At 46.4% G+C, this 23,808-nt stretch overlaps 7 protein-coding genes across 7 annotated transcripts; 4 read left to right on the top strand and 3 right to left on the bottom strand.

Annotated features, from left to right (window-relative positions):
* Positions 1-4,868: 4,868 nt before the first annotated feature.
* Positions 4,869-5,102, top strand: N7511_003508 (SBDS family protein; the record flags this gene model as incomplete). Its single annotated transcript, XM_057125933.1, has 2 exons — positions 4,869-5,015; positions 5,058-5,102. The coding sequence occupies 2 exons, from the start codon at positions 4,869-4,871 to the stop codon at positions 5,100-5,102; spliced, it is 192 nt and encodes a 63-aa protein (XP_056988092.1).
* Positions 5,103-11,362: 6,260 nt separating this feature from the next.
* Positions 11,363-11,635, top strand: N7511_003507 (uncharacterized protein; the record flags this gene model as incomplete). The annotated part of the gene is made up of 1 exon (XM_057125932.1): positions 11,363-11,635. One exon carries the CDS (start codon positions 11,363-11,365, stop codon positions 11,633-11,635), a length of 273 nt encoding a protein of 90 aa, XP_056988091.1.
* Positions 11,636-13,202: 1,567 nt separating this feature from the next.
* Positions 13,203-13,993, bottom strand: N7511_003506 (uncharacterized protein; the record flags this gene model as incomplete). Its single annotated transcript, XM_057125931.1, has 2 exons — positions 13,203-13,599; positions 13,671-13,993. 2 exons carry the CDS (start codon positions 13,991-13,993, stop codon positions 13,203-13,205), a joined length of 720 nt encoding a protein of 239 aa, XP_056988090.1.
* Positions 13,994-15,265: 1,272 nt separating this feature from the next.
* N7511_003505 (zinc finger BED domain-containing protein) lies at positions 15,266-16,118 on the bottom strand (the record flags this gene model as incomplete). Its single annotated transcript, XM_057125930.1, has 4 exons — positions 15,266-15,819; positions 15,866-15,926; positions 15,978-16,017; positions 16,075-16,118. 4 exons carry the CDS (start codon positions 16,116-16,118, stop codon positions 15,266-15,268), a joined length of 699 nt encoding a protein of 232 aa, XP_056988089.1.
* A 318-nt stretch (positions 16,119-16,436) lies between these two features.
* N7511_003504 (uncharacterized protein) lies at positions 16,437-16,830 on the top strand (the record flags this gene model as incomplete). The annotated part of the gene is made up of 2 exons (XM_057125929.1): positions 16,437-16,643; positions 16,699-16,830. Coding segments are annotated over 2 exons (339 nt in total), but the record flags the coding sequence as incomplete, so codon positions are not given.
* Positions 16,831-17,801: 971 nt separating this feature from the next.
* N7511_003503 (uncharacterized protein) lies at positions 17,802-18,409 on the bottom strand (the record flags this gene model as incomplete). The annotated part of the gene is made up of 3 exons (XM_057125928.1): positions 17,802-17,918; positions 18,065-18,140; positions 18,171-18,409. 3 exons carry the CDS (start codon positions 18,407-18,409, stop codon positions 17,802-17,804), a joined length of 432 nt encoding a protein of 143 aa, XP_056988087.1.
* A 1,084-nt stretch (positions 18,410-19,493) lies between these two features.
* On the top strand, positions 19,494-21,639 carry N7511_003502 (NADPH oxidase family protein; the record flags this gene model as incomplete). Its single annotated transcript, XM_057125927.1, has 5 exons — positions 19,494-20,021; positions 20,095-20,818; positions 20,873-20,982; positions 21,039-21,195; positions 21,245-21,639. The coding sequence occupies 5 exons, from the start codon at positions 19,494-19,496 to the stop codon at positions 21,637-21,639; spliced, it is 1,914 nt and encodes a 637-aa protein (XP_056988086.1).
* Between the last annotated feature and the right edge of the window lie 2,169 nt (positions 21,640-23,808).

Raw genomic sequence — 23,808 nt, 5'->3', positions numbered from 1 at the left:
ACTCGAAGTCCTCACCTGCTGCACATGACGATCCCGAACACACAGAACACCCAGAGAACGTGACTTGATTGATTGTCTGTCTATCGAACCGATTTAGTATATTTCCTCCATGTATCTTATGTGCAGGCGTATGTTTGATGAATTATCACCGCGGAGGTGAACATTCGGTCTCGAGGTCTTTCACTCGCACGTCGTCCGTCGAATCGAAGATACATACACACCATGCTCTTCAAAACCACGTGCATCAGCAATGGACTTTCATAGACAGCTCACATGGGTTGAACGTGGATATTCACCTCGCTGGCCGCACCTTACGCAGTTGCAAGCACTCCGGAAATTCTCTGTGATGCATTTAGCCACGTCAACCCCATCCAATGAGCATGGAATGTCATATCGATCGAAATCCACCGGAACTCAACATAGCCTCAATCATTTGCACACGCAGTTTGGATACTCTGGTTCGTTTGAGGAGCCCAGCCCTCACTTCTGCAGGCGCTCTAGATCCTCACCATTGGGTCGCACACGTTATCACTTCGATCGAACACCTACACAGTCGGCGAGATTACAATCGAACTTCCATCAATTCATACAAATGAAAGTATCGGATCGTTCGCGTATTTCGCGTGCTTTTGTCGAGGGAGGATAGTCGTCTAGACAAACCGGCCGGATCCAGAAGCTCCCAGCTGGTTGTGCCTTCCACTTTTGGGTGGAAATGATGGCCTGATCGATCAACCACTGCCTGGATCGCCCTAAGGACTAACTGGCTCGACATTGTCGCGTACTCTGAGAGATGTTCACAACAGTTCCGGGAAAGGTTGGAGCTTTCCATTTCGGCCTTGTCGCTGAACAACTGACCACTCCTCGTCGGGTTTCGCCACACAGTACTGGTAATATCAGTGCGAGACAGTGCTTCTTCCAGCTAAGAAATGCACACCCATGGGGGTTCTCCCAAGTCAGGAGATCTTTGCGGCCTTTGTTGCCTGAGACCTGACGAATATAGGGACAAGTTGTGTGTTGTTATGATGATGTGACAGGAGTCAGGCGTTGATGAAATCGAAAACATTGCGGTTTCACGAGATGGAAAATTTTCATCCAGCCCAACAGCCCAACAGCCCAACAGCGTCATTGTCTGACCGATATGCTCAATGCAGATGAAGGTCTGAGATATAGGTAGGTAGAGGTTCGATGGAGCTTTGAGAGATGGTCATCTTGACGGTTGGTTTCCACTAACTCAGTGCCAACCAGGTCCTGCGAGGTGGGCTTTTGGGTCTCATCGGCAAGAACAGCTAAGTAAATTCTCAGCCTGCGCGATGCGATAACAAACGTGTGAAGATGTTACCCTTTGCAAGTCCATATTCCAGCTTCGGGTTTGTTCAAATTTTGTTCAAAATTTCAAGAAACAGGCAGGGGCCGGTGTGGCGCGTTATGGGATATGGAGGAATCACACTAACCAGGAAAACGAGCATCGATATCAGCATTTTGGGGAAGTGTTGGTCACTAAAACTCACTGTCCTCACACGATATTTTCTGGCATTATGTCCCCATCCGTGTCCATCTGCGTCCATCCCCTGATGACCATCTCGACCTTGTATCTTTATCCCGTCATTTCTCTGTCATCATTGTACAGTTTTATCCTGTCGGTTGATGTGTGGCAAGGTGAACCCTGCATTCAGTTGTGAACCGACCAAGGAAAAGGCCTGGTTTTTTCTCTTTTGAAAGGACTTGCTCTGATCTCTCAATGCTTCCAGAGTGGCAATGGGACGGATTATAAAGATGCTGGGCGTGATACATGGCCTAATTTGAATCGTGGTCAGATCACCGCGTCCGACGGGCAACGTCTGGTTTGTGCGAAGGGTGCACAATGAAACTGGGGGACGGATGCTCTGTGGAATGGGAGAACACGGGAAAAGACACCAGGACTCCTTGGCCCAGCATGTCGGGACCACCTCATCCACTTCGCCCCAGCCCTTCTAAGCGTCTCGGCCCTTTATCACCCTATTATGATGGTTTGGAACGACACTAAGCAGTCTAGGGGATTAAATGAGTCTTAGACCAGCTATGGGAGATTCGCCCCAAGGAACCCAAATTGGAAATCTGACCAACACTGGATGATTGGAAGACGCATGCGCCAAAGATCCCTTTAGGAAGCGCTCGAAAGCTATTATTGTACGAGCCCCGGCATAGTGACTGGGTTTCTCCATAGCAGCCTAGTCTGTCGATAATATCGCACAGGTTAAATGTAGCAGCGGCTGTTTATTGCTGCCATGAATACTTTTCTACAAGGTACGCCCAGTATTCCGATATTTACGATCCATGGTTAGCCAGTTTTCTTCGGAGGCGATGTTTCCGCGCCTCCAGCTACGCGGTCGATCATCCAAACAAAACCCCACACCACGGTACTTCGTCAGTATCCGTATTAAACATCGGAAGCACTTGGGCTATCATAACTGACTAGTTGTTAGATTCACCTAAAACATTTCTGCCTCAGGCATTGATACCAGGTGACCTGATCACATGACTGAGTCAAGCTCCCTCTCCCTCTTACTCTCTTTGTTTTATCCAGTAACCCAATAAATTGAAGAGTAAGATGTCTCTGCGTAGCCACATGTGGCGGTCTATCTGATTTAAGTCATCGACGCTAGCCTGGACATGTTCTCTGCCAACACAGTATAGGTGTGAAAGATAGACGTCGATGACTTCGTTGACAACAATAACTGTTGCGATATGAACCTGGTGCAGATCAGGAACCAAGCCGCACCGTCGGCATTAGCTCCGAAGTGTCTATACGGACGACGAAGTTGATTTCCAATAAACTTGGCTAATTGTAGTATATATAGGCTCATATATCCCTCTGAAATAAAAAGTCAATTAATGCCTCTGAACAACAACAGGTAGGTCTGATCTTGAGCGTATCGCCTGATTATAGCTGAACCGAGGGAAATCCGGTGTTTGCATTCGACCACCTCAATCGAATTGGAGGCCGTATGTCAACTTCACCGAGTGATCAGCTGGGGACAGATGACGCGGAATTGGAAAAATGCAAAGTTATACATCTGTCATGTAGTTGAGATGGCAAGAAAATCACGCGCTATGTTCGTGAGACGTTGACAACCACTCACCTTCACCGCCCGGTTATTTCAGTCACTTCTCACGACAATACTCACATCAATGCTAACCATTGCTCATCAACACATCCGCGACGCACCAAAACACTCACGTCTCTGTTCGCTCTACGCCTAGATGGCAGAGATGAAATCTATCGCGGCGCGAAGACTAGCAAACCGCAAATTACCAAGACAGGAGAGTGGGGAACACGGCAGTCGATAACGAAGAAGGTTTAGTCTTGAATTTTACGATTCTGGTGATTGACTGGCATCTATCTAGGGATTATTCTATCTCCCGACGATGATACTTCAGAATACGAAAAATATAAAGATGTTGCGCAGGTCTTTGCTGATTCGAATACTCTTGGATACTCGAATACTGGTCCCTAGCTCTACGATGAGGTGCGTGCACGTCACTAGGGCCTTGTTGTTGCAGCACCCCCTTGCGAAAGATTTTTTTTAACGCAGATCCTATTCTGCGGAGCTGGCTGCTTCTCGCATCACCTTTTTCTCGCAGCGCTCCGCCGCGAAGCACGCTTGTTAACGCAGAGCTCATCCTCAGGAGCTCGATTATTATCGCAGCGCCCCCCTACGTGGAATTCTGTTGACGCAAATCCCATCCTGGAAAGCACCTTTCTTACATCGCGGGGCTCAAGGCAGCGACAGCCGTGGCCACGTAAGCTCAAGCATGCAATCGAGAGAGGGACACCCTGTTGCACTAGAGTGTGAGGACAGAAGTCCCGATTATTTTTGACCAGCTAACCCTAGTTTTGTCTTTGCGCAACCGCCTGAGCTGTTAGTTGCCACTCGCGTGTTCGCTCGGATCAAGGGACTGTAGTGGACACGGCACTACACTACTAATGGGCTCCATCTTTCTCCTTCCTTCATACTTTCCTCCTAAGGGGTCATTATTTCGGTTCCCCTTCTTCCACACCCAATCTAGCTGGATCGACCTCATGAAACTGAAACATGAGGTCAGTTTTGATTATGAATTCTGCCACAATGGCGCTAGCTTCTGGTCGCGTTAGAAGCTCGTTCCGGCGGAGAGCAATGCCTTAGTCGGATAGGATGTTTCTCATCTATTCCCGCCCATCTGGGTGCAACAGGCACTCGAGCAGAACATGACCTACCGTCGGATTGCCTAGCTCGCAGTCACACCGCGCTGAGTCGCCTCGGCTGATACGGCGCAGATAGGCATCTAGGCCGATCCACTGGGTGCGTTGCTGCATTAGAATCGACCCCATTGGTTTGCGCAGCTGGGGTTTGATGATATCAGTTTTGCGTCATGATCACGGGACGTGTTTGGCGTACGACGATTCTGAGACGATGAGGATATTCATGCTGTTAGATGATGCATATGAGCAGTAGTCAATGAACTGAAGTATGTCATGAAGAACAGGCCAACCTTCCAGTGTCTCTTATTGTATGGGTTTTCTACTTTGCAGAGAGTAAGCCAACACAAGGCAGAGAGCGATATGTGTATAACTGGATATATGTCATGGACCACCGATTACTCAAACCAAATTGCGAATCATATTCGTAATTTCCCTACGGGACACCTTCGTCATTATTGTGAGCTCTTTTTCTTGAGTTCATATGCATCACTATGACGTTATTTATCAGAACTCTGGGTACGTGAGAGTGTTGGCACCCCGTCGAATTGTGACGATATAAGTGAAAGTTATTCCTTAATTGCACCTTTTCACACAACTGGTCTTACTGCAGCAACAATTATTTTAACGGATGCAATATTGAGCTTTCAAAATGGCCACAGGAAATACAAGACAGTCCAAGGTTTTCTATAAGGGCCGGTCCGAGGACTTCGTTATTTTCGTTGCAGACGTTAATGCCATGGATAAATGGAGGAAAGATCGCTCAATCCCACTGGCGCAGGTGATGGATGGGTGGAAGGTATTTACTGCACATCAGTACGTGCTTACTCTTGAATCCTAGTGCACCGGCTTAGGCGAAGGAATAAATACGGGACCTGAAAGCTAGCTAACGAAATTCTGTAACCTTGCTAGGCACCATGGGCCTCAGGGGATACATAACGAAGCCAGCAGGATTACCCTCGAACAAGAGTTCGGGACATCTGAGTATCGTGAAGTTATTTTTCATATCTTGGAGAAAGGCGAACTTCAGGAGAACATCGTGCGTACTGATCCCTCTCTCCTTCCCTGCCATTTTCAGTGTTCCATTCAGATCAACCATTGCCCCGTACTACATAGATCACGGCATGTAAAATCCTATTCTTCCAGAGAAGTTCTAATCATTGGGCTACATGCAGACTTCCGAACGACAAGGAGTCAGGAACGAATCTCATGGAGTAAGAGGTCTTCATTAAGAGATCAAATGAAACAGATCGAGAAGATAAAACATACTTTTACCTTAGGAAATAAAGACAGAGATCTGAGGGAAATAAAGACAGAGATCTGAGGGAAATAAAGACAGAGATCTGAGGGAAATAAAGACAGAGATCTGAGGGAAATAAAGACAGAGATCTGAGGGAAATAAAGACAGAGATCTGAGGGAAATAAAGACAGAGATCTGAGGAAGTTTTACCTCAGATCTCTGTCTTTATTTCCTGAGGCCCCGCTGTCGATCTGTCAATGGACACTGGCACAATGGTTTCGCGACCGGTTTCGCACTGCTTTTATTTTGTTGGTACTGCCAGTGAAACAAAAAACGTCAGTTTTGTTTTTAATACTAGCCTACTTATGCAATCATAAGGACATGTTTAATTTGAAGTCACATGATTGATAAAAATCAGTTTCATTATTTTAATTATTGAACCTTGTTTAAATTTTATACTGAAACATGGGAGTACGTATATGAAGTGGAATACTCAAAATCTCTTCATAGCAGGTATCACATGACAAGGGTTTGAAATGCACCCATATGCCATATGCGATACTCACCGCTCGTTACCCTCTCACTTTTCCTTTCCTTTACTCCTCAACAACGCTCTACTGCCTACTACAGTCCCTCTCTCACCATATATCCTCGGACTACTACTGTATAGTTAACTCGTTGACCCGTCATCTCTCTCGAATTTAGTTACAATCATTCCGTTACGTGACACTGAAGCCTAAAATACCAAGTGTATCTCTGACGAAGACCGAATATGGACTAGCCACAGATTTTGTCCGTAGATGGACTTAAGCTAAGGAACTCGCATGATTGTGAGCTATAACTTAATAAGGAATTTTGTCTAGTCCATCCTCTGTATAAAGAAGTGACGTAACTGTTCATTGATCAATGAACCGAACACGCCCATTAGCAAACCTCGGATTTAGGCTTACAATACTCACAGTCTACAGTTAACAGTGAGGTATCTTGATGACAATAGGAAGCTCCAGGTAGAGACTGCACTTCTGATGTCAGGCTGTGGAGAAGCTATCTTCACGCCGGACGTGGCACACCGGTTCATGGAAATAGTGGCCACCGATACCCAAGCAAACATGCCGTTCAAACCCAGTACGAAATCAATAACCACCCGATCACCTTGAATTTGCGCTCAAGATCTCGTTGTTTGCAGACCAGCACCATGTTCCCCCGCCCCCATTGGCCACGCAACTCAATATTCAATGGATGCAGTTCCAGCAGACCACATCAGCTGAGTTAATACAGAGCGAATGGCAATTGCCCCACGGTTGGCTAAAGAGGTGCGATCCAAAGCGAACTGACTTGGTCAGACATCTAAATCAATTTACGTCACATGGTCCAACCCCCCAGCTGGGACGCACAATTACCCGAGTCGGCAACAGGGACCTACTACGACAATACTATGAGAAGGCATTTGAAGGGGTTCAACAATCAAATTACCGAGCCATCGTCAAGTCCTACATCAACCTCGTCGAGCAACGAAAGCAAATAAATTATCCTTATAACGGGCGCCGAGTCGTATCTGGCGTATCACAACACCTCGACACCGAACTCACTAAACCCGGATGGTGGCCTGTCGGTGCGCGACATAGGGAGCCGGATCATCTACTCAAGCCTGGTCAGCAAAATGTTGTCGACTGTTGAAGTCAAAATTATAGATCTAACATTACCCTCAGCACTTGACATGATTGTTAAGCGATGTCCAAGTTCAATGGGAACGTTGCAACAAGTCTACGTGAAATACCGACTGGCAAGTTGATATGCGGTATTTTCTGATATTTGGAAGATATCTCTTATTATTCGGTGGAATTACAAGGGTAATATGTCTGTTAAACGTAGATAAATGATACATAGGAAATAGTCACGCACCGCCCAAAAGTTTTTCACTGAAGGCAAACCACGTAGTATCAATGCTTTGGCATCAAATTCCCTCCAAACCAAAGGCAAAATGTGTAGTACAATGTGCAGATATCTATATAAATTCAGAGCTCTATCCAAATTCGTAGCTCCGGAGTAGTTCCCGAGAAAATCGCCATGCCATTAGGTAGAAATTTCACAGTAGAGCGCTTGATTCGGTTTTCAAGAAGTTCGATTGGCAATGTGTTTTTCAAAGGAAACCATTGCTTTGTTACTGAAGGTACATCTATTTCCAGTCATTATAAGTAACTATATTCCTGTCCAGGCAAAACCTTCTGCTTTAACTTGGAGGGATTCATTTATTACTTACATCAAATATTGGAAATTTTCAGAACAATCATTCAGTGAATCGATTTTCTTTTCATGAGTCGTAGTTGATCAAACGAATTCTCATAATTTTTGAGAGTACTTCCACTCTCTCTCGGCATATTCCTTAATGGAGAATCTTCACTGGTTTTGCACCATTCCATTGTGTTTGACGATAATCCTTTCCGAGATATTGGTCTGCCCCGAGTCGGCTCCTTAAACAGAGTCGATGGAATTGGGCTTAAAGAGATACCGTATCCATTGGAGGTTGTTGGCGCCGACGTAGCTAGAGATTGATGCATCAAAAAATAACGGCATATATCAGAACAGAAAGATCCCTGCGATAATAATCGATCGCAGTTTAAACAGGAGGCCGGTGTCGAGGGCATTTCTGCGAGAAGATACTAGTGAAATTAAATATGGTTATCTTGTCTACTAGGAAGACCTCCATACCAGAATTATATATTATTTACGTTGGTGCTATTGCACCATAGATTTTCCTAGACATGGTTCAAAGAGTCATTACTATTGGATAGTGTCTTATTTCTTGATAGTCTATGGTTCTAGATCTGTAGTCTTAATGGACGGCTCTTGCTCCGCTTATAGGCTGCGGAAAGTTGTATCCTGGCAAAGCGAAGTGAAAATTTGTTGTCAAAGTCAATCACTACGTAGAGTACCAAGGATTTGAGGGACTTGGGTGTTTTGTTTGGTCCAATATACTAACTAGGAGAGATATTAAACGTTTAACGCCACAGCATTCATCATACTATTGGCTGGAAACAAATGCCAATGGATTTTAGCCATCCAGTGGAGGCCGGATGCAGTTGTTGAGAAACAGCGCTTGGTTTCACCAAGTAGCCCAAATCTGCGCTTTTTTATTCTTGGATCAGAAGGATATTCCCGAAGACTTGGTGTCAGACTTGGTGTCTTCTTAATCAGGTATTAATACCACTGAGTTAATAGCAACCCCCTTTTTGTATTTCGCTTTATAACATGGAGGTCTTTCAAACTTTGTGCGCAGCTGAAACTGGAGCCTTGAGCGGACGCTTGACAACCTTTTCTTTAGGGAAGGAAAAGGGCACTAAGTGATGTAGTGCAGCTCCACGGTAGCAATATTTTAAGATCATGATGAGATTGTTGTCTCTCTTGGCAAATGGAGAACAGAGGATCCACCTGAGCTATCCACGGGTAATTAAGGTGGATGGCATGCTTGACAACCCAAGCGGAGGATAGCTAATGGGAAAGGCTACTAGCTACTTGTAGAATGTGGTACATATGACTATTGGAAAGATTTGGCTCTCGGAAATCATGCGATTGGTTGGGTAAATCAGCCGCGCATTCATTCCTAGGGCAAACTCTGCATGAATTCTTGGTTCCCAGCACCAAAAGTTCTTGGCCTTCTGCAAACAACTGCTCGGCTCTAGATACCGAGGATTCTTTTCACGAATGGCAATTGTTAAACTTGAATATATTTCCTGCTTGGAAATCAAAATCAAAGCAGTTGCAGTCCACGGGGCGGGCTGCTGTGCGGCTTCTACAGTATCCGCTGCGATGGGAAGACCAGGGTCCTGGTATAACACACCACTGGCGGGGAAATCGTACGAATCCCTGTCGCTGATTCTATGGTTTTCACTTAAGTCAAGAAACGATATCTGGGGCAGCGTATGGGCCTGCATGGCGTGAGTATAGGCTTCCATGGCGCTTTGGGTTCAAAGGTTGCTAGCAGTAGTCGAATATGGATACGACGAAGTAGTCTGACTCTGGGAAAAGGTTGTTATAGGCACAGGGTACAGTAGGCGTGGATATGCTTTCAGGAAATTGTTGAAGAAGCAAGTAGGATAGAATAATACCAATGGTAGAATTGGCTGGAAGACCAACTCACTGAAAGACGGACGATTCGATATCGTGCTGTTGCACGTGTGAAATCAGAGAAACCAGAGGGGGGCCCACGTTCACGGCAAATAGGGCAATGTGACGTCATTGCTCTGCGTTTTGGAACCGAAGGCGAATAATATTAGTTCAAGCCCTTTGGGCTAAAATGTAACTAATGGGATAAGAGCTTCGCCTGAACTGTAAAATCAACTGCAGCCTTTACAAAAAAATGTCGGCTCAAGTCGGGGATATTAGCTTTACAGGTGCTTTAATTTACCATGAATCATCGAAGATGTATGGGTCCCGCGACCGTACCGTTGTCCCTCGACAAGTGGCACGCACACCGCATTCCAGCTGAATCCTGCCGATGATGTGTGGCCATGAATATGGCTGGCTGATACGTAATCCACAAATACACAATTAGTGTGGAGCCAAAGCATTTAATTTATCTGCAAAGTTCGGAATCATACAACTTACTCTACAGTGGATAGCCGATCGTGATTTTTATAATGTGCATGCAAACATATGTGGGGCGGCAAGACGGGAACAAATTCACAAACCTAGTACATAAACGTCGGTACCTAAATACCTACCTAATACTTGCAAGTCAAATACATCAGAACTGATACCCAAGTTCGTTCTAGTCCCCAATCCTTCAAAGAAAAAAACTTGCAAATCTCAACGCCGAAGGCCCAACGCCTCGCGGGGGAAGCGGAAAGCAATTCCCGGGCGCTGAAAACAAAAAAAGGCGGCCTGTATAGCTATACGGACATGCATGCATGCAACTCCACGATTTATACAAAACCGAAACCAAAACCGAAACCAAAACCCCCCACCTTAGCCCCGCCGTTCATCCCCTCACTGACCAATCTCACGACGATTTAATTGACTACGCACATTCCCAACGCTCATCACTTGCAGGCTTACGGCTTTGTAAAAACTAGTGAAGCAGACTACGACTGCGTTACAGAAAGTCAGATTGGTGGTAGATGAGAATGTGGTTTTGGGCGCATTTCGTCATCTGTATGGTTGCGAACTCTGCTCAGACGGAGAATTTATTATTTGCAGAGAAAACGAGCGCGTTTGGCCCATCGATTATTGTTTAGATTCTTAACGTAGTGATGACTATTCCTTGGGTGCACGGGGATATGGGACTCTGGTAATCATCCAGGACGACCGTTTGATTGACGACCCTCTTCATTGGACTTTACAAATATGAACATGTGCCGTCAGCGTGGTAGGTTCGGGGTAGATGCATGTACAATTATATATTAGGTCTTGTTGGCCTGGTTTGGAAGCATACATATTAAGTGATATTCGAAATCAGTTTTACCACCAACCTCTTTTTCCTTACTTCGCGAGGCTCCATCAAATACGCGTTAGTTATTAGGATATCCTTCCGCCATCCCTTATCTTGGTCCTGGTACAATTCGGGCGAATCAAGTGCTAGAGCCAACGCACAGACCATCCACTGATCTGGGTGGGACTAATATCATTCGAGCTAATTCCGAGTTACCGCCACACTCGGCCGGATCTTTTGGGTGATGGTAAAACTCGTTCGTTGAACACGAGCTTACTTAGGGAAATGATCTGCGCGTTATGAGAGGTCTAATCGATGCAGGCCGACATTCCGAAGCGCATTGAAAGCTTAACGATTTTAAATTTTCATAAAGTCAGGATTCGGTTCCACATACTCGAGCCTAATCCGTGATCATTCCCAGTGATTATTTCCCTCCTCCATCCCTTTAATCATTCTGGGTACATCAAAACATCCCACCATGCCCAAGTCCAGGTTTAACAACAATATTATCTCTACCGCAGTTCCGATTACCCACATTTATTTAGGGGATGATGAGACAGATTACCTCTGGAAATGTTTTACTGGAGAGATAAAGCATGTTCGCCTCGCATTTGAGGATCAAAATGGCCGAAACCGGGACCTGCAATACAAAATTGCTGAAGATGTGGACTTCCTCACTAATGAAGGCGTTGTGTTATTGGAAGATCAACGTGAGCAATTTTATAATACGGGATTAAAGAATCATCACTGAATAGCTATTTCTAGGGGTCCATAAGTTTTACCTTCAACAGGGCAGCAAAAAGACATGGCTACTTTAAGTCGCGCAGGGGCGAAAGTGGAGAGACTCATACCACCAACGTCAATGAGTAGCTCTAACGAAAAGGGCGCATATTGAAAAGCAATTAATGGGAGATAATACAAACTGTACGATGAATCTGAGAAGAACTTGAACATTAGGTTGTATTGAGCGTAGCAAAAGCACGCATTCGTATGTATATCTATATACCAAACGTCAGTATTTCAATTCAACATCAACGCAGAATCTAGATTTTGGCCTGGTCTACTCAAAATCGCCTTGGTTTCCAATGTATTATCCATGTTCGCGTGGTGATTATGGAGGGTAGGAAGGCAATAACCCCGCCAAATCGCCCGACCATATATTCTGTGTTGTTTGCAGAAGATATCCTGTGAAGGGCTAAAGCAGGACTTAATTCAATCTAGCAGGAAAGCAGCAGGTTCCGCGACAACTCGCGGTGTGAATTATACAGTAGTAGTTAGATCTTGAGCGAGCTTGTGTGGTGGGAGAGTTCATGTATATCCCGGGTCTTTCGTACACATGTCAGTGACTAGCCTCGTGATATGAGGGTGTGACTTATCAAAGCTACATTAAAAAAGCCAGGTGGGCGGATGTATTGCCTAATCTGACCTAGTACGCTTCAAGGTAGGGCACTGGGAGATATTTGAGAGAACACTAACTTGAATCTGACTTCGAATATCGCTGTACATTGGGATTGGCATCAGTTTTCTCTTAAAACCCCTGTCTAAGCTCGACCATCTAGGAGCATATACTATGTATGGAATCAATGGTATGATGATGTTTATGGGTAGAACAAGCAAGTCCAACCAACCATTCATAGATCTGAATAGCCCTTCCTTGTCAGACAAACCGGTAGATCCTTGCTTCCGTACTTAAGCTATGACCAGAATCGACCTGATGCCTCCCTTGCGTCCGTCCTCGTGAACACGGCGTGTCTGGTGGCGCATTTCTCATGGGACCCGTGCAAAGGGAGGGTAAATGTTTGAATAATCCTTATTTTATATCCTAGTTTGGTATGGGGTACATGTGCGTTTATATTATTTATTTGTTTTTAGTGTAGAGAAATAGTCGTTAGTGTGAAGGGATAGACTCAGGTATTGGTGATTAGAGTTGAACATTAGGGTTGTGATTAATGCTATAAACAGGTATTATTATGCCATCCCAAGGCAGACAGGGCCCGATGTCCGAACAATAGAAACAGGAGAGAGTTTTACGGAGTTTTGAGATAAAAATTAGTCCAAAAGTGGTAATCTTTTGAAAGATCCGTATCATGGTAATACATATAAAGAGTCTACAAATGAAAATCGTAGTAACACCCAATAAACACAAAGCGTGAGGCTTTTGACAAATGTACAATTGGGTTTCAGAGACCCGAGCACGAAGGGGAATCAAGAGAAAAGAACGGTAGGAAGTAGAGACTGACTAGTAAATAAGAGTCGTAACTCATGCTAATGCAGAGGGGTGGGAGGGGAATTTGAGAGACTTGGGGGTTTTTCCCTATTTAGTTGAGCAACCTGTTGAGACCCATGCGGGTGACACAGGCAGGCTCAACTCTGGCCATACAGGGATTAGGCAAGTCAGGTGGCTGATGCCATGAAGACATGGTAGGCTGGTGGGACATCCAGCGCTTGGAGACAATCTCAGACAGAGACTCCAATGAGTGGGCTGGGTAGCTGGGCGAGTCTTCAATGACGGGCAGAAACATAAGTTGCGGCGAGGGAATAGTGCGGGGCGAAGAAGAGCAGGTGGAGTTGTAGTCTGAGACCATGGATGGTGGCTCACTGGAGGTTGCGTTGGAGACTTCCGAGAAAGCGGGCGAGGTGAGAGGGGTTTCGATCGGTCGATTGATGAAAGGAAGAGTGTAAGTGGGGGAAATTTGACGGAAGAAACCATGGATTCTCTGCGAGAGTGGGAGAATTGTTCAGAGATAGAAGACTCGATAGAGTCAGTGCAGGATGGGTGAGAAAACGATATGGAGAAGCGGGGGCGAGAAGGGGTCATAATTGAGGCTCGGGTATAGGGGGCCTCGATGCGGCTAGAGTAAGTGCGAGAGGTGGTGAGGGTTGACAGCCCACGCTTCTTACGGTTCATATTGTCATTCCAACAGGCCTTAACTGCGTTGTCGCTGCGGTTCCCGAGGCGGTGGGCTATCTCTGCCCAGCGCTTTCCTATTTCGTTGACCATGCGCTCGATCACCAGACCCTCGTCGGCTGAGATGGGTTCCCGGTTGAGGTAAGGCTTAAGGTTTTGATGGAAACGCTCCCGACATTGCTTGGGTGATCGGTAGTACATGTGTTGAGAGATGCGAACCCAGTTGAACCAGTTGAGTGAGAAGTTGATCTTCCTCTGGGACCCAAGGTCCACGGCGATTTGAAGTAGGCATTGTAGAGGATTCAAGTTGGCGAGATGGTGAGAGTTGAAGAGGCATTGATGTGAATTGATATGGAAGGAAGTGTAAGCAATGGGAAGAGTACTTCAAGAAAAGGAAGCATCCAAGTACCAGGGGGACGGGTCCAAAAGAAAAACCTGGTCCCTCTTTGAGAAGAAGATCACGATCCAAGATCTCGGGGCTGACAGTTCGGAACAATACATGATTTTTCGATGTAACGTAATTCCCATACGAGCTGGACACCTAGCCGAGCTGGACACTCAAAACACCCTAGTAAATGCGATTATATTCTACACTGATATCTCAACAACCACGCTTTTAGTGGAGAGAAAGAAGGAAATCGCAGATTTGAATCCCATCCATGTACGTCATGGGGATATGGTTGAGATTGCAATCCACAAAAACTTCCATCATATATAATTGGCAAGTGTCTCCAATTTCCTTTTCAGAAGGAAATAAAGGCTGGAAGTGGTGAAGTTTGTATACTTCGAGTGCCAAGCATTCGCGCTTATATAAAAGCCTCAGACCCACCTGGACGCCCGGAGATCTGCCACTTCGCTCTCTTCCTCTTGTTATGGGAATAGTCATGGACGACTTTCACGCACCTACTGTCGCCTCCGGACCTTCGTCCGGGGCTGCCCCTCGCGACTTGTCTAAGCTGTCGATGACCGATCTGATGCAGGAGAAGCAACGCCTGGAGGATGAGCTCCAAGCTCTGAGCGCTGTGCTCGACTCGGTTAGACTCCCTAGCTTTCTTCTGTCGTGGCTACTAACCCACTCCCTTGTTTTTTTTATTCTTTTCCAATAACCGTTGATAAAGGCATTTATCAATTTTTTTTTAATTTTGAATAGATCTAAAACATACAATGTTGCGGTATCGAAGATCACCGTTAAATTACGTTGCTAGGAGCTAGAAATATATATATCTCGATCATCAAGTGATAGAAATTCATCAAACTCTTTTATGAGTCTAGATACTACCTAAAGAGTATGTGTTGAGAAGGATAAGTCCCTACAATTTATGGTTGTTGTGATACTATGTTGTAATTTATTGCATTTACTATGGTGTTTTGGGTGTCCAGCTCGGCTAGGTGTCCAGCTCGTATGGGAATTACGTTAATTTAGTTATAATTTATTAATATTGAATATGTAAATCATTTAAGATATATTACAGACTATTGTAATGTATAAAATTGTGGGGTGTGGAAAAATACTCCGTTGGGATCGTTAGTACGACCCGGGAATCCGGGCTGAGAAGAGAAACTACATCGGTGTGATCGATCCTGAGCTACCCTGCCCAGATCCACATAGTGGATCTGGATTGGGCCTGAGGTGACAGCAGAAACGGCCACCTTCTCCTTGCTTCTGCGACAAGACGTAGATTTCAGATGCTTGCCCATTGTGCTGGTCCCATGAGATTTGTGATGTGGGTGATGAGGGTGATTCAGCGGCGCCAGGCAAGACCGACACACGACCTTGGGTCGCCCAGACCCGACCTCTGCCACCTGGTCAAAGTGCCTCCACACCTTCGAAGAACGCGACTCAGTCGACCATCTGAAATTGTATTGTCCATTTTTGGTCAGTTGTTGTCCATATTCGGTCTCCAGCCACCAGGATAAGAAGTCGTTCTCCTGGGCGGTCTCGTAGAGTACCCAGTGTCGGCGGTCAGGTGCGAATCGCGTGAGATTGGCCGAGGGGGTTCTCGGTTGGCCAGCGGAAGGCTGTAAGTCTTCGTTAAGTAAGAAACACTTCACTGACTCCGGGTAAAGACATACCGAACACCGCGATACCGGGGTAGGTGACGAGTCTATGTCTACCCCATTCGAACACATCGCGCTAGAAGGTGTTTCACCTGCGAGAAGACCAGCCGGTTTAAATGAGAAAAACCAAGCGAGATCGATGTGAGAATTTTATTTCAGAGTAACCGCTGGGTCCCAGGAATCAGTTTTCGCGTCAGATATTATATATGGCTGTCCTGACTAACCCATCCATTCCTGCCTTGGTGCTGAGTTCGGTGAATTTCGTCATTGTTGAGTCAACGCGGGTACACGTTGCAAAATCTCTTACTGCAACCCTGTTGATCATGGGTTCATCAGGTGAATCAACTGACCACTGGTCTTGTACCATAAGCCGGGTGAAGCACCCCTACATTTCTTTGGCCCTTGCTCGCCTGTTGAAACACTGGCTATAATTATAAGTGCGAAGATCGAATAGACCCGTGGTTATAAAACTGGGCGTCGAACCAGATTGGACCCGCGACATGCACCATATTACCCAATATTTTGCTCGCACCCAATTTGTCTACCTGAGACGGCCTCGAAAGAAGACATTGATTTTGTCGGAGCCATGTCTTCGCACAACGAACTCAGTGACTGTGAAGCACAAGAGTCCATTTCCGAGTACTCAGATGATCTTATCTCAGAGGATGATATTTCGGAGACAAGTGAAGACCGCGCATTCGTGGTATCCGATGGAGAACAATCGGCCTATTCGAACAGATCCTCTGCGTCTTTCAATGACAGCCAGTATTCCTCCAATGACTCTTCTAATTTTGTAAGTCAATTGGGGATACCGTTTTGGGTATAGGTATATAAGCTGACATCTTCAGAATGGCCAGAAAGTCCCGCTATGCATAGTTACCAAACGTACTATCGAACAAAACGGCGGTCCCGTTGTACAATATTTAGTGATATGGCAGTCCTGGGAGCAGGAAAAACCACAGATAAGGAGGGATTTGGAGGTTTGATTTGGACTTGGTATTGCAGCTTTTCATTATTCAATTTGTCAGGAAAGTGGCTCTCTGTTGTGCGTGCTAAGCAATGTCGCTGTTTAGCAAGAAGGCCATCATTTGAGTTGTTTTCCCAGATATTTAGCCAAGTTGGCATAGTAGAGAACATCTACATACATTGTTAGGCATCTGCATCTTGTCCATTGCACATTGTCTTACAATAACCTTCTCACAAATAAAATAGTCTCTGTATTTCCATTAGATGCATCAATATACACCTTTAATTCTGCTCTTTGTAAGCTTGTTGTCACGCGTTGCACGGAACAATTATAGCGAAAAAAAAAACTTGTACTGTATCCAACGTTGAGTGACAAAACGCCTCCCACGATGCCAAAAGTCTCAGACATTTCGATCAACATGTGCGCCTCTCTACTCTCACCAAGAAAGAAAACATTTTTGCACAATGGAAGCGCTGCTCAGCGTAAGCACTGCTGAAAGGCTGCAACGGGGAAATACTTAAGTACACCTAGTCCTCCGCGAAGTGCAACTTTTATCTTAAGCATCAGAGTCTCACGCAGACGCCCTCAGATATTTTCATACATCAATCTCATTCCCAAGGCCCACTTCGTACCTGCTTTCGTACATCTACATTGTCAGAGACTGACACTTGTGGGTTGGTCAAAAGATTTTGTTACAGCAACGCGTTGATATCGCCCTTGATGCTAAAAGTACTGGAACTTCCGCTTCTGTCGCATTGGGGGCGTAAAAGTTGGTATGGCATGACTCCGATGGCCATTTGCGAAAATACTGAAGAAAGCAGGAAGCATTGTCCTCATGCTGATCACTCCTCAGAAATCCCAGTCACCAAAGTCCCTTTCATATATTCGAAGACTGAAGAGCTCGTTTGGAAGTGGGAGCAGTCAAAGCTCTGTGGCCAGAGTATTAACGTCACTCTCTCTTCCAACATAATTTTACCAGCCCATTTAGCAAATAAAGCTGATAGCCGGGGAGAATACGTATCCATAGAGAATGGCGTCATTCATGTCTTCCCTCAAGCCCAGCTCAGCAATCTGGAACCGCATGACTATCAGATTGGGATTCTGCAGACAGCGCATTCAGCCAATTTGAAGATCATTCTTCTCGGTTCAAAGAAAGAAAAACAAACAAGCCGTCTCAGGAAAGGCTTCTCTCGCTTTCAACGTCCTTTGATGCAGAGAAGCGATTTTTCTTCCAACCGCTGGTCAACCGAATTCTGGATATCTGACTCGGTCGTTGTTGATTCAAGATCCACCGAACAGGCTATATCGGTACTCAGGACTGTGCTTCAAGACAGTCGTGTAGAGGCAGCGTACGTCTGTGTCGGCCTTCCAGTTACAATCTTCGGGCCATTATTCAACACGCTGGTCTTAAAATGGAACGCGAGCGCAGCTTCTTTTGAGTACTCCAACGGGTTTATCTGGATATATTCCACCCTGGACCCGGCAAACTTTACGATTGATGCGCTTGACCCTGCCAGTCTAACCAATGACTCACTTTCCTCCCTGCTGGAACGAATGAACGGTAAATCATGGCTTGCTAGGGCAAAGCTCATGTTCAGACTCGAAATTTCGAGCAGAGAGAAAGCGACTATTCTTGCTGAGCTATTGGAAGTTTCTCATATACATGCAACCTCTTCTCACAAGCCCATCACTCACTGTTAGGACCTGCATGGAAGCTGGAGGATGGTACTACTGCTGCTGTCATCCATTTGTGAAGTATACGCTGCCAAATGAATGATAAGACGAGTATTTCAAATCTTGTGATGGCTTTACTTTGTGATTGGACCGTCACACTCACAATAGAGCCAGAAATATCTTGTAATGGTCTTCACCATGCATCCTATTGGAGGAACTTCAGACCAGGAACCAAGTGCCACAATTAGATGTAGCAAGCCTTATTAATGGATCTGCAATATTATTACGTAGAAGGAGTTATAAAACGCAAATGCTGTGATATAGGTGCGGTCTTGTCGAATCTACATTAGATCGAAACAATTCAATAAAACAGCTCGGAGACATGTTCGCTACGACACGACCGCCTTCCTCGGAAAAGATGTTTTTGCGTCTTGGACAAGTCCGATCCAGACTGCATCGATAGGCAGAACGACTAGGTCCATTGAAAAGTCTGGTGTGAAAGCCCCAAGGGCGAACCGTCACAACAGTATCTATGGTCGCCGTCGCTGTCCACGGTCACCTTGATCGTCTTGACAATGACAATCACTGCCCAATTTAATAGGCGGGCATGCGACATCTAAAAAAGCCTCTCTGGACGTTGACTGGGCTCAACTTTGGAAGTATGGGATAATGAACAACCGCATAATATTACAGCGATTTGATCAGTGTATACTTGTAGTTCAACGTTAATCGTAGACTGGACGAGCCTCATCTTATGCAATAGATAGCGTTTTTCATGTTGTCGGTGATGCTCATTTCAATCGTCAATCGTCAACCCGTCATCTCAGTCCGCGTTGTACAAAGAGACCTTCCCATCTTTTTCGCCAGCAGCATGATTACCGCATCAACATTGCAAGGTGCTTTCGACCACCCTTGCAGAAGCACTGGAACGCCTTGGTTTGGCTTACCGATAGAACTTGAGATATAAACCTGTTGGGATCCAGTATTGCCTCGACTTAAAGCATGTCCCGCCCTGTTTCAAAGTTTGTCGAGTGGCTTGCCAGGGCTCCTATCCAAGATAAATTCGGTCTTTGCGGGCTCCTCACTCTTGTATGCTGGATATCTTATAGCCTTGGACTCCGATTCAGCTATTTACCACTGAGGTTACAACGCACCGTATCCTGGAGACGCTTCTTCCGGGCGCCAACACCAGACGTGCTCCAGTCGCTGGATATCCCGTCATACTCGCAAGGGGGCATACTTGCAACCCTGGTGATTGCCAACGTCATTGTAATCACCTTTCATGCTCAAAGCTGGGCGGATGTGCACAGGCGAGCCGGATGCCTGGCGGTCACACACCTTGTTCCCCTCTACTTCGGGTTCAGCTTCAGTCTTCCGGCCCACATTTACCGTATCGAACGGGGCACGTTTCAGTGGGCCCACCGGTGGCTAGGCCGCATTTGCGTGCTACATTGCCTTCTTCATGGGTCCATCTTAATCACAATGGCTCGAAATACCATGTTTGGAGCTCCCCTCGTCATTCCACTCCTGGTACGTGAAGCGCCACAGAGAACGGCAGCCTTCCCATTTCCCGTAGTAACTAGAAGTGGCTAATATGGAACAGGCCGGATGCAGTCTCATCTCAATCATGCCTTGGACGCTTGCTGGAATTCTTCGACGGTGGCCGCAACTCGGCCTCGAGGTCCATTATGTGCTAGCTTCGATCGCCACCGGCGCCCTTTTCTACCATTTGATCGACCGAGCATCATCCTACCCCTGGGTTTTACTGGGTGGTATTTGCGCTGGATGTGCCTGGAGTGCCGTCACTTGCCTGCACAGCATGTGGGTCCATAGGTCGTGGCGTATCACCGCTCGAAAAGCCCTCGCGCGGTCTTCCAACCGGCTGTTATGGCTTGATATTGTGGTTCCAGTAGAGTGGGTGGCTCGACCGGGGCAGTATGTGCAGCTCTGGATGCCACGCTTGGGAGTCAGATCCTGCTTGCAGCTTCCTGCATTTCACGTGGCTTCGGTGGCTACAGTGCAAAACCCCCCAGAAGCACCAACTCGTCTGCTACACATAGTGACCCGACCTGGGCAGGGTGTGACTGGTAGGATCGCGCAAGCTGCGGATCGTGCACACTCCACAGTTCATTTTCCAGTGTGCGTGCTGGGTCCTTACGGGCACCCACCTTACCTGGGACAGTACGGGACCGTCGTGTTTGTACTTGAAGACATTGGACTCTTCCGTGCGTTGCCGTTCATACGACACCTCGTTGAAGAAAGCCGAAGCCGGAAGAATACGGTGCGACGGCTACAAGTTCTGTGGCAAGTTAAGCTGCAGAATTTCAGTAAGTTTTCTGTTCTTGTCAGATGCTTGCGATGCCATGCGCTTACCGAAATAGACCATCCCCATTGGGTGGGGGATGAGATCTCGCAAATCCTCGAGCTTGACCGTATGTTTGACCGAGACGATTGTCCCGAGCATAAACATCGAGATGACCGGGGATTTGATGTGAGTGGATCCCTTTCTGCTAATTTTTAACATTAAATCGGCCTAACTCAATATAGATCCTGCAATTCACCACGCATATTCTAGGCACTCAGCCCGCGGACCAGATTCGTTACCGCAACCGAACGCGCTTGAAGTACCGTTTCCATCCCATTGACATTACAAAGGAGCTGGCACGTTTTATGGACGGTAGAGGCGGAAAAACTGCGATTTCTGGTATGACTATTTATACCCTTTGGATTATGCCAGCGCTGACTGGTCTTAGTATGCGCAAGCAACCCGTTACGCGCAGCAGTTCGCCGTGTCGTTCATCCCAGAATGACGGGTACTGTTCGGTTAATTGACCTGGACCTTGAACCCTCTGGCAACTGGTGGACTGGCGATGACCCTTTCGACCATGTAAAATCCGACAGGATGACAGCCTCGGAGCGAGCAGAATCTTGCAGTGCTGGTACAAGTTTTGAGCCCACTTGGACGCCGGCCCCCGTTCCTGTTGCACATACGGTCTCTGAACAGTCCGCGCGGCTCTCAGGAGAAACATTGGTCGATATCAGACAATCCTGGCAAGGCGATGGGTCGGCGGTTGGAGGCCAGAGTGCCAATCACAAAAAGTGGGTTCGGCAGAGAATCATGGAGGGTGTGCATGGCATCAGGCGGTGAATAATGTCGAATCGGATACACCGCCTGATGCCGGATGAATACACTGATCTTGCTGGGCCGGGGCTCGGAGGTAGATCTAGATCGATCAGCGGACAACGCTAACCAAACAATGGCCGTGCGAAACCTGCTTTACTTAAGACCACTATTACGTGAATTTCTCGGATTTGGTTCATTCAGCACGTGTCGCTCGTTCGTACTGGAAACGTGAGATATATATATACATGGTTGGCTCTAGCAAAGGTATATCCTGAGCTGGGTTGGCAAAGAATAGCGCCAATTTATGATAGTAACCTTCCTCTCACGATACATTCCACCTCAACTCACACACCGATGTGAAAGACCAATGATGGCATTGGAGGATAGGATAGAAACAAAAACCGAAGGAATTGCTTGACTATGTGACAGTGACATCAAAAAAAGTAGGGATGCACGCCGGCCAAGTCGTTGACCCTCGGATCCAAATTAACTCAAATTATACATTCCTCATTCTTTTTGACCATACCATATACCATTTTGACGCTGACGTCGAACCGATCTATGGGCTATCGTCTACTGTTGCTAGTTCTTTCGAGGTCCTCAGCTAGCGCTTGATCGAATCGGTTCCTAAAAATCCACAGAAGGGCAATATGCGTTTGAAAAGGGAAATAGATTCATAGAACAAGATAATAAAGATGACGTACATTTGCATTGTTTTCTACTCTATGCTAATTATTCTCATCTTAATAGAATAAAGTTGAACAGTTGAAACTTAGTGCCACGTACATCTCGAGCGCCAGAATCACTCATGGCCAGCATAGTCAAGTGGCCCCCCTTCAGGGCTTAGCTGGCCACGGAAATCCGGGTCTTACATGGTTCCTGTCTTATCTAGAGTAGCCACATACCGATTGCGGCCCCCACGTTTGCCGTGTGTTTGATAGTGGGCATTGAGGCTGTCGCGTCGCGAAAATCTGCGTTGGCACCCAGGGACCCAGCAAACATGAGGTTTCGCTTCTGAATGATTTGTCAAGTGACGGCTCAAGCCTTTTTGGCGTTTGAATTGGCGCTTGCATCCCGAAATTGTGCAATTGAAATGCCGCCCTTGGGTACTGTGTTGTAAACCTCCCTGATCAAAGTTGGAGGGATCTTGTGTGGAGATTGGATTGAGAGCCTGTGAAATGACTTGGCCCGCCTCTACAGCCTGCGTATTTTGGAAAATGTGCTGCCCTCCAAGCTGCTCTAGCCAGGGAACATTGCTATTCTGTGAGACTGGCAAGGAGGAAGTTCCGAACGCATTCGGCACAATGTCAGAGTAGCCAGGAGCAGACTCCGAAATAGGTAGGTATCGAAACCAGCAGAGAACAGGCCGCCATCCGCAATGGCTGGAGCCTGGGTCCATTGAGCAACCCCCGTGTCGACAAAAAAGACCATGATTAAGGCTTTGGCTGGTATGTAATTGGTATGTCCAGCCCTGAGGACTAACTTCACAGGTTTGAGTCCGGGGGAACTCCAAGTTAGGCTGTTCAATGGGTACGTGTTCGGTCGGGTATTTTTGCTCGCTTTTGTCGCCGTAGAGCAGTGGTGTGTCGCTTGGGGAAAACATATCCGTCGCGCATGTTTTTTCTTTGCGAGAAGGTTGCCATACCTTGTACCACTTGTGATTCTCCGCTCAGACTAAGCATGAATCCGAATTCTTGTGTCAAAAGGGAGGCGAGAGAAGGAGGGAGTAGAAGGTCCCAAGGACGATGACTGATCGAGAGTCGATCAGTGTATTATGTGAGATCTAAAGTGTATCAAAGAGATGGCCTCTTGAAACAACATGGACAAGACAAACAGCAGAAAGTGTCAACAAAGCCGTAGAGCTAGATGACTGCAAAGTTATTGTTCGCCCTTAACAGTGGCTGAACTGACCTCAACAAATTCTGTCGAAAAAATATTCTACCATCTGCTGTGTCCAAATGTTTTCCAACATGGCCTCTAATTTATGGTTGGCAAAACAAATGAATGAAGACGACTAGTTGAGGCGAGATGGTCGTTGATTAAACGGTGACCAGACAGCGCCTTTGAGGCTGGCTTACTGTGGGATTTTGCTGCCGACAACTGGAAACAAGCAGTTACGAGTGCAGACTGATTGGAAATATGTAATTGTTCACCGGCTGGTCAAGCTTCTGGAATTGCCCGTTGAATGTTTGA

Source organism: Penicillium nucicola (assembly GCF_028828085.1).
Source record: "Penicillium nucicola strain IBT 29836 chromosome Unknown utg000002l, whole genome shotgun sequence".
NCBI lineage: Eukaryota > Fungi > Ascomycota > Eurotiomycetes > Eurotiales > Aspergillaceae > Penicillium > Penicillium nucicola.
The sequence above is the reverse complement of the archived record's forward strand: the minus strand, read 5'-3'. Positions and strand labels throughout refer to the sequence as shown.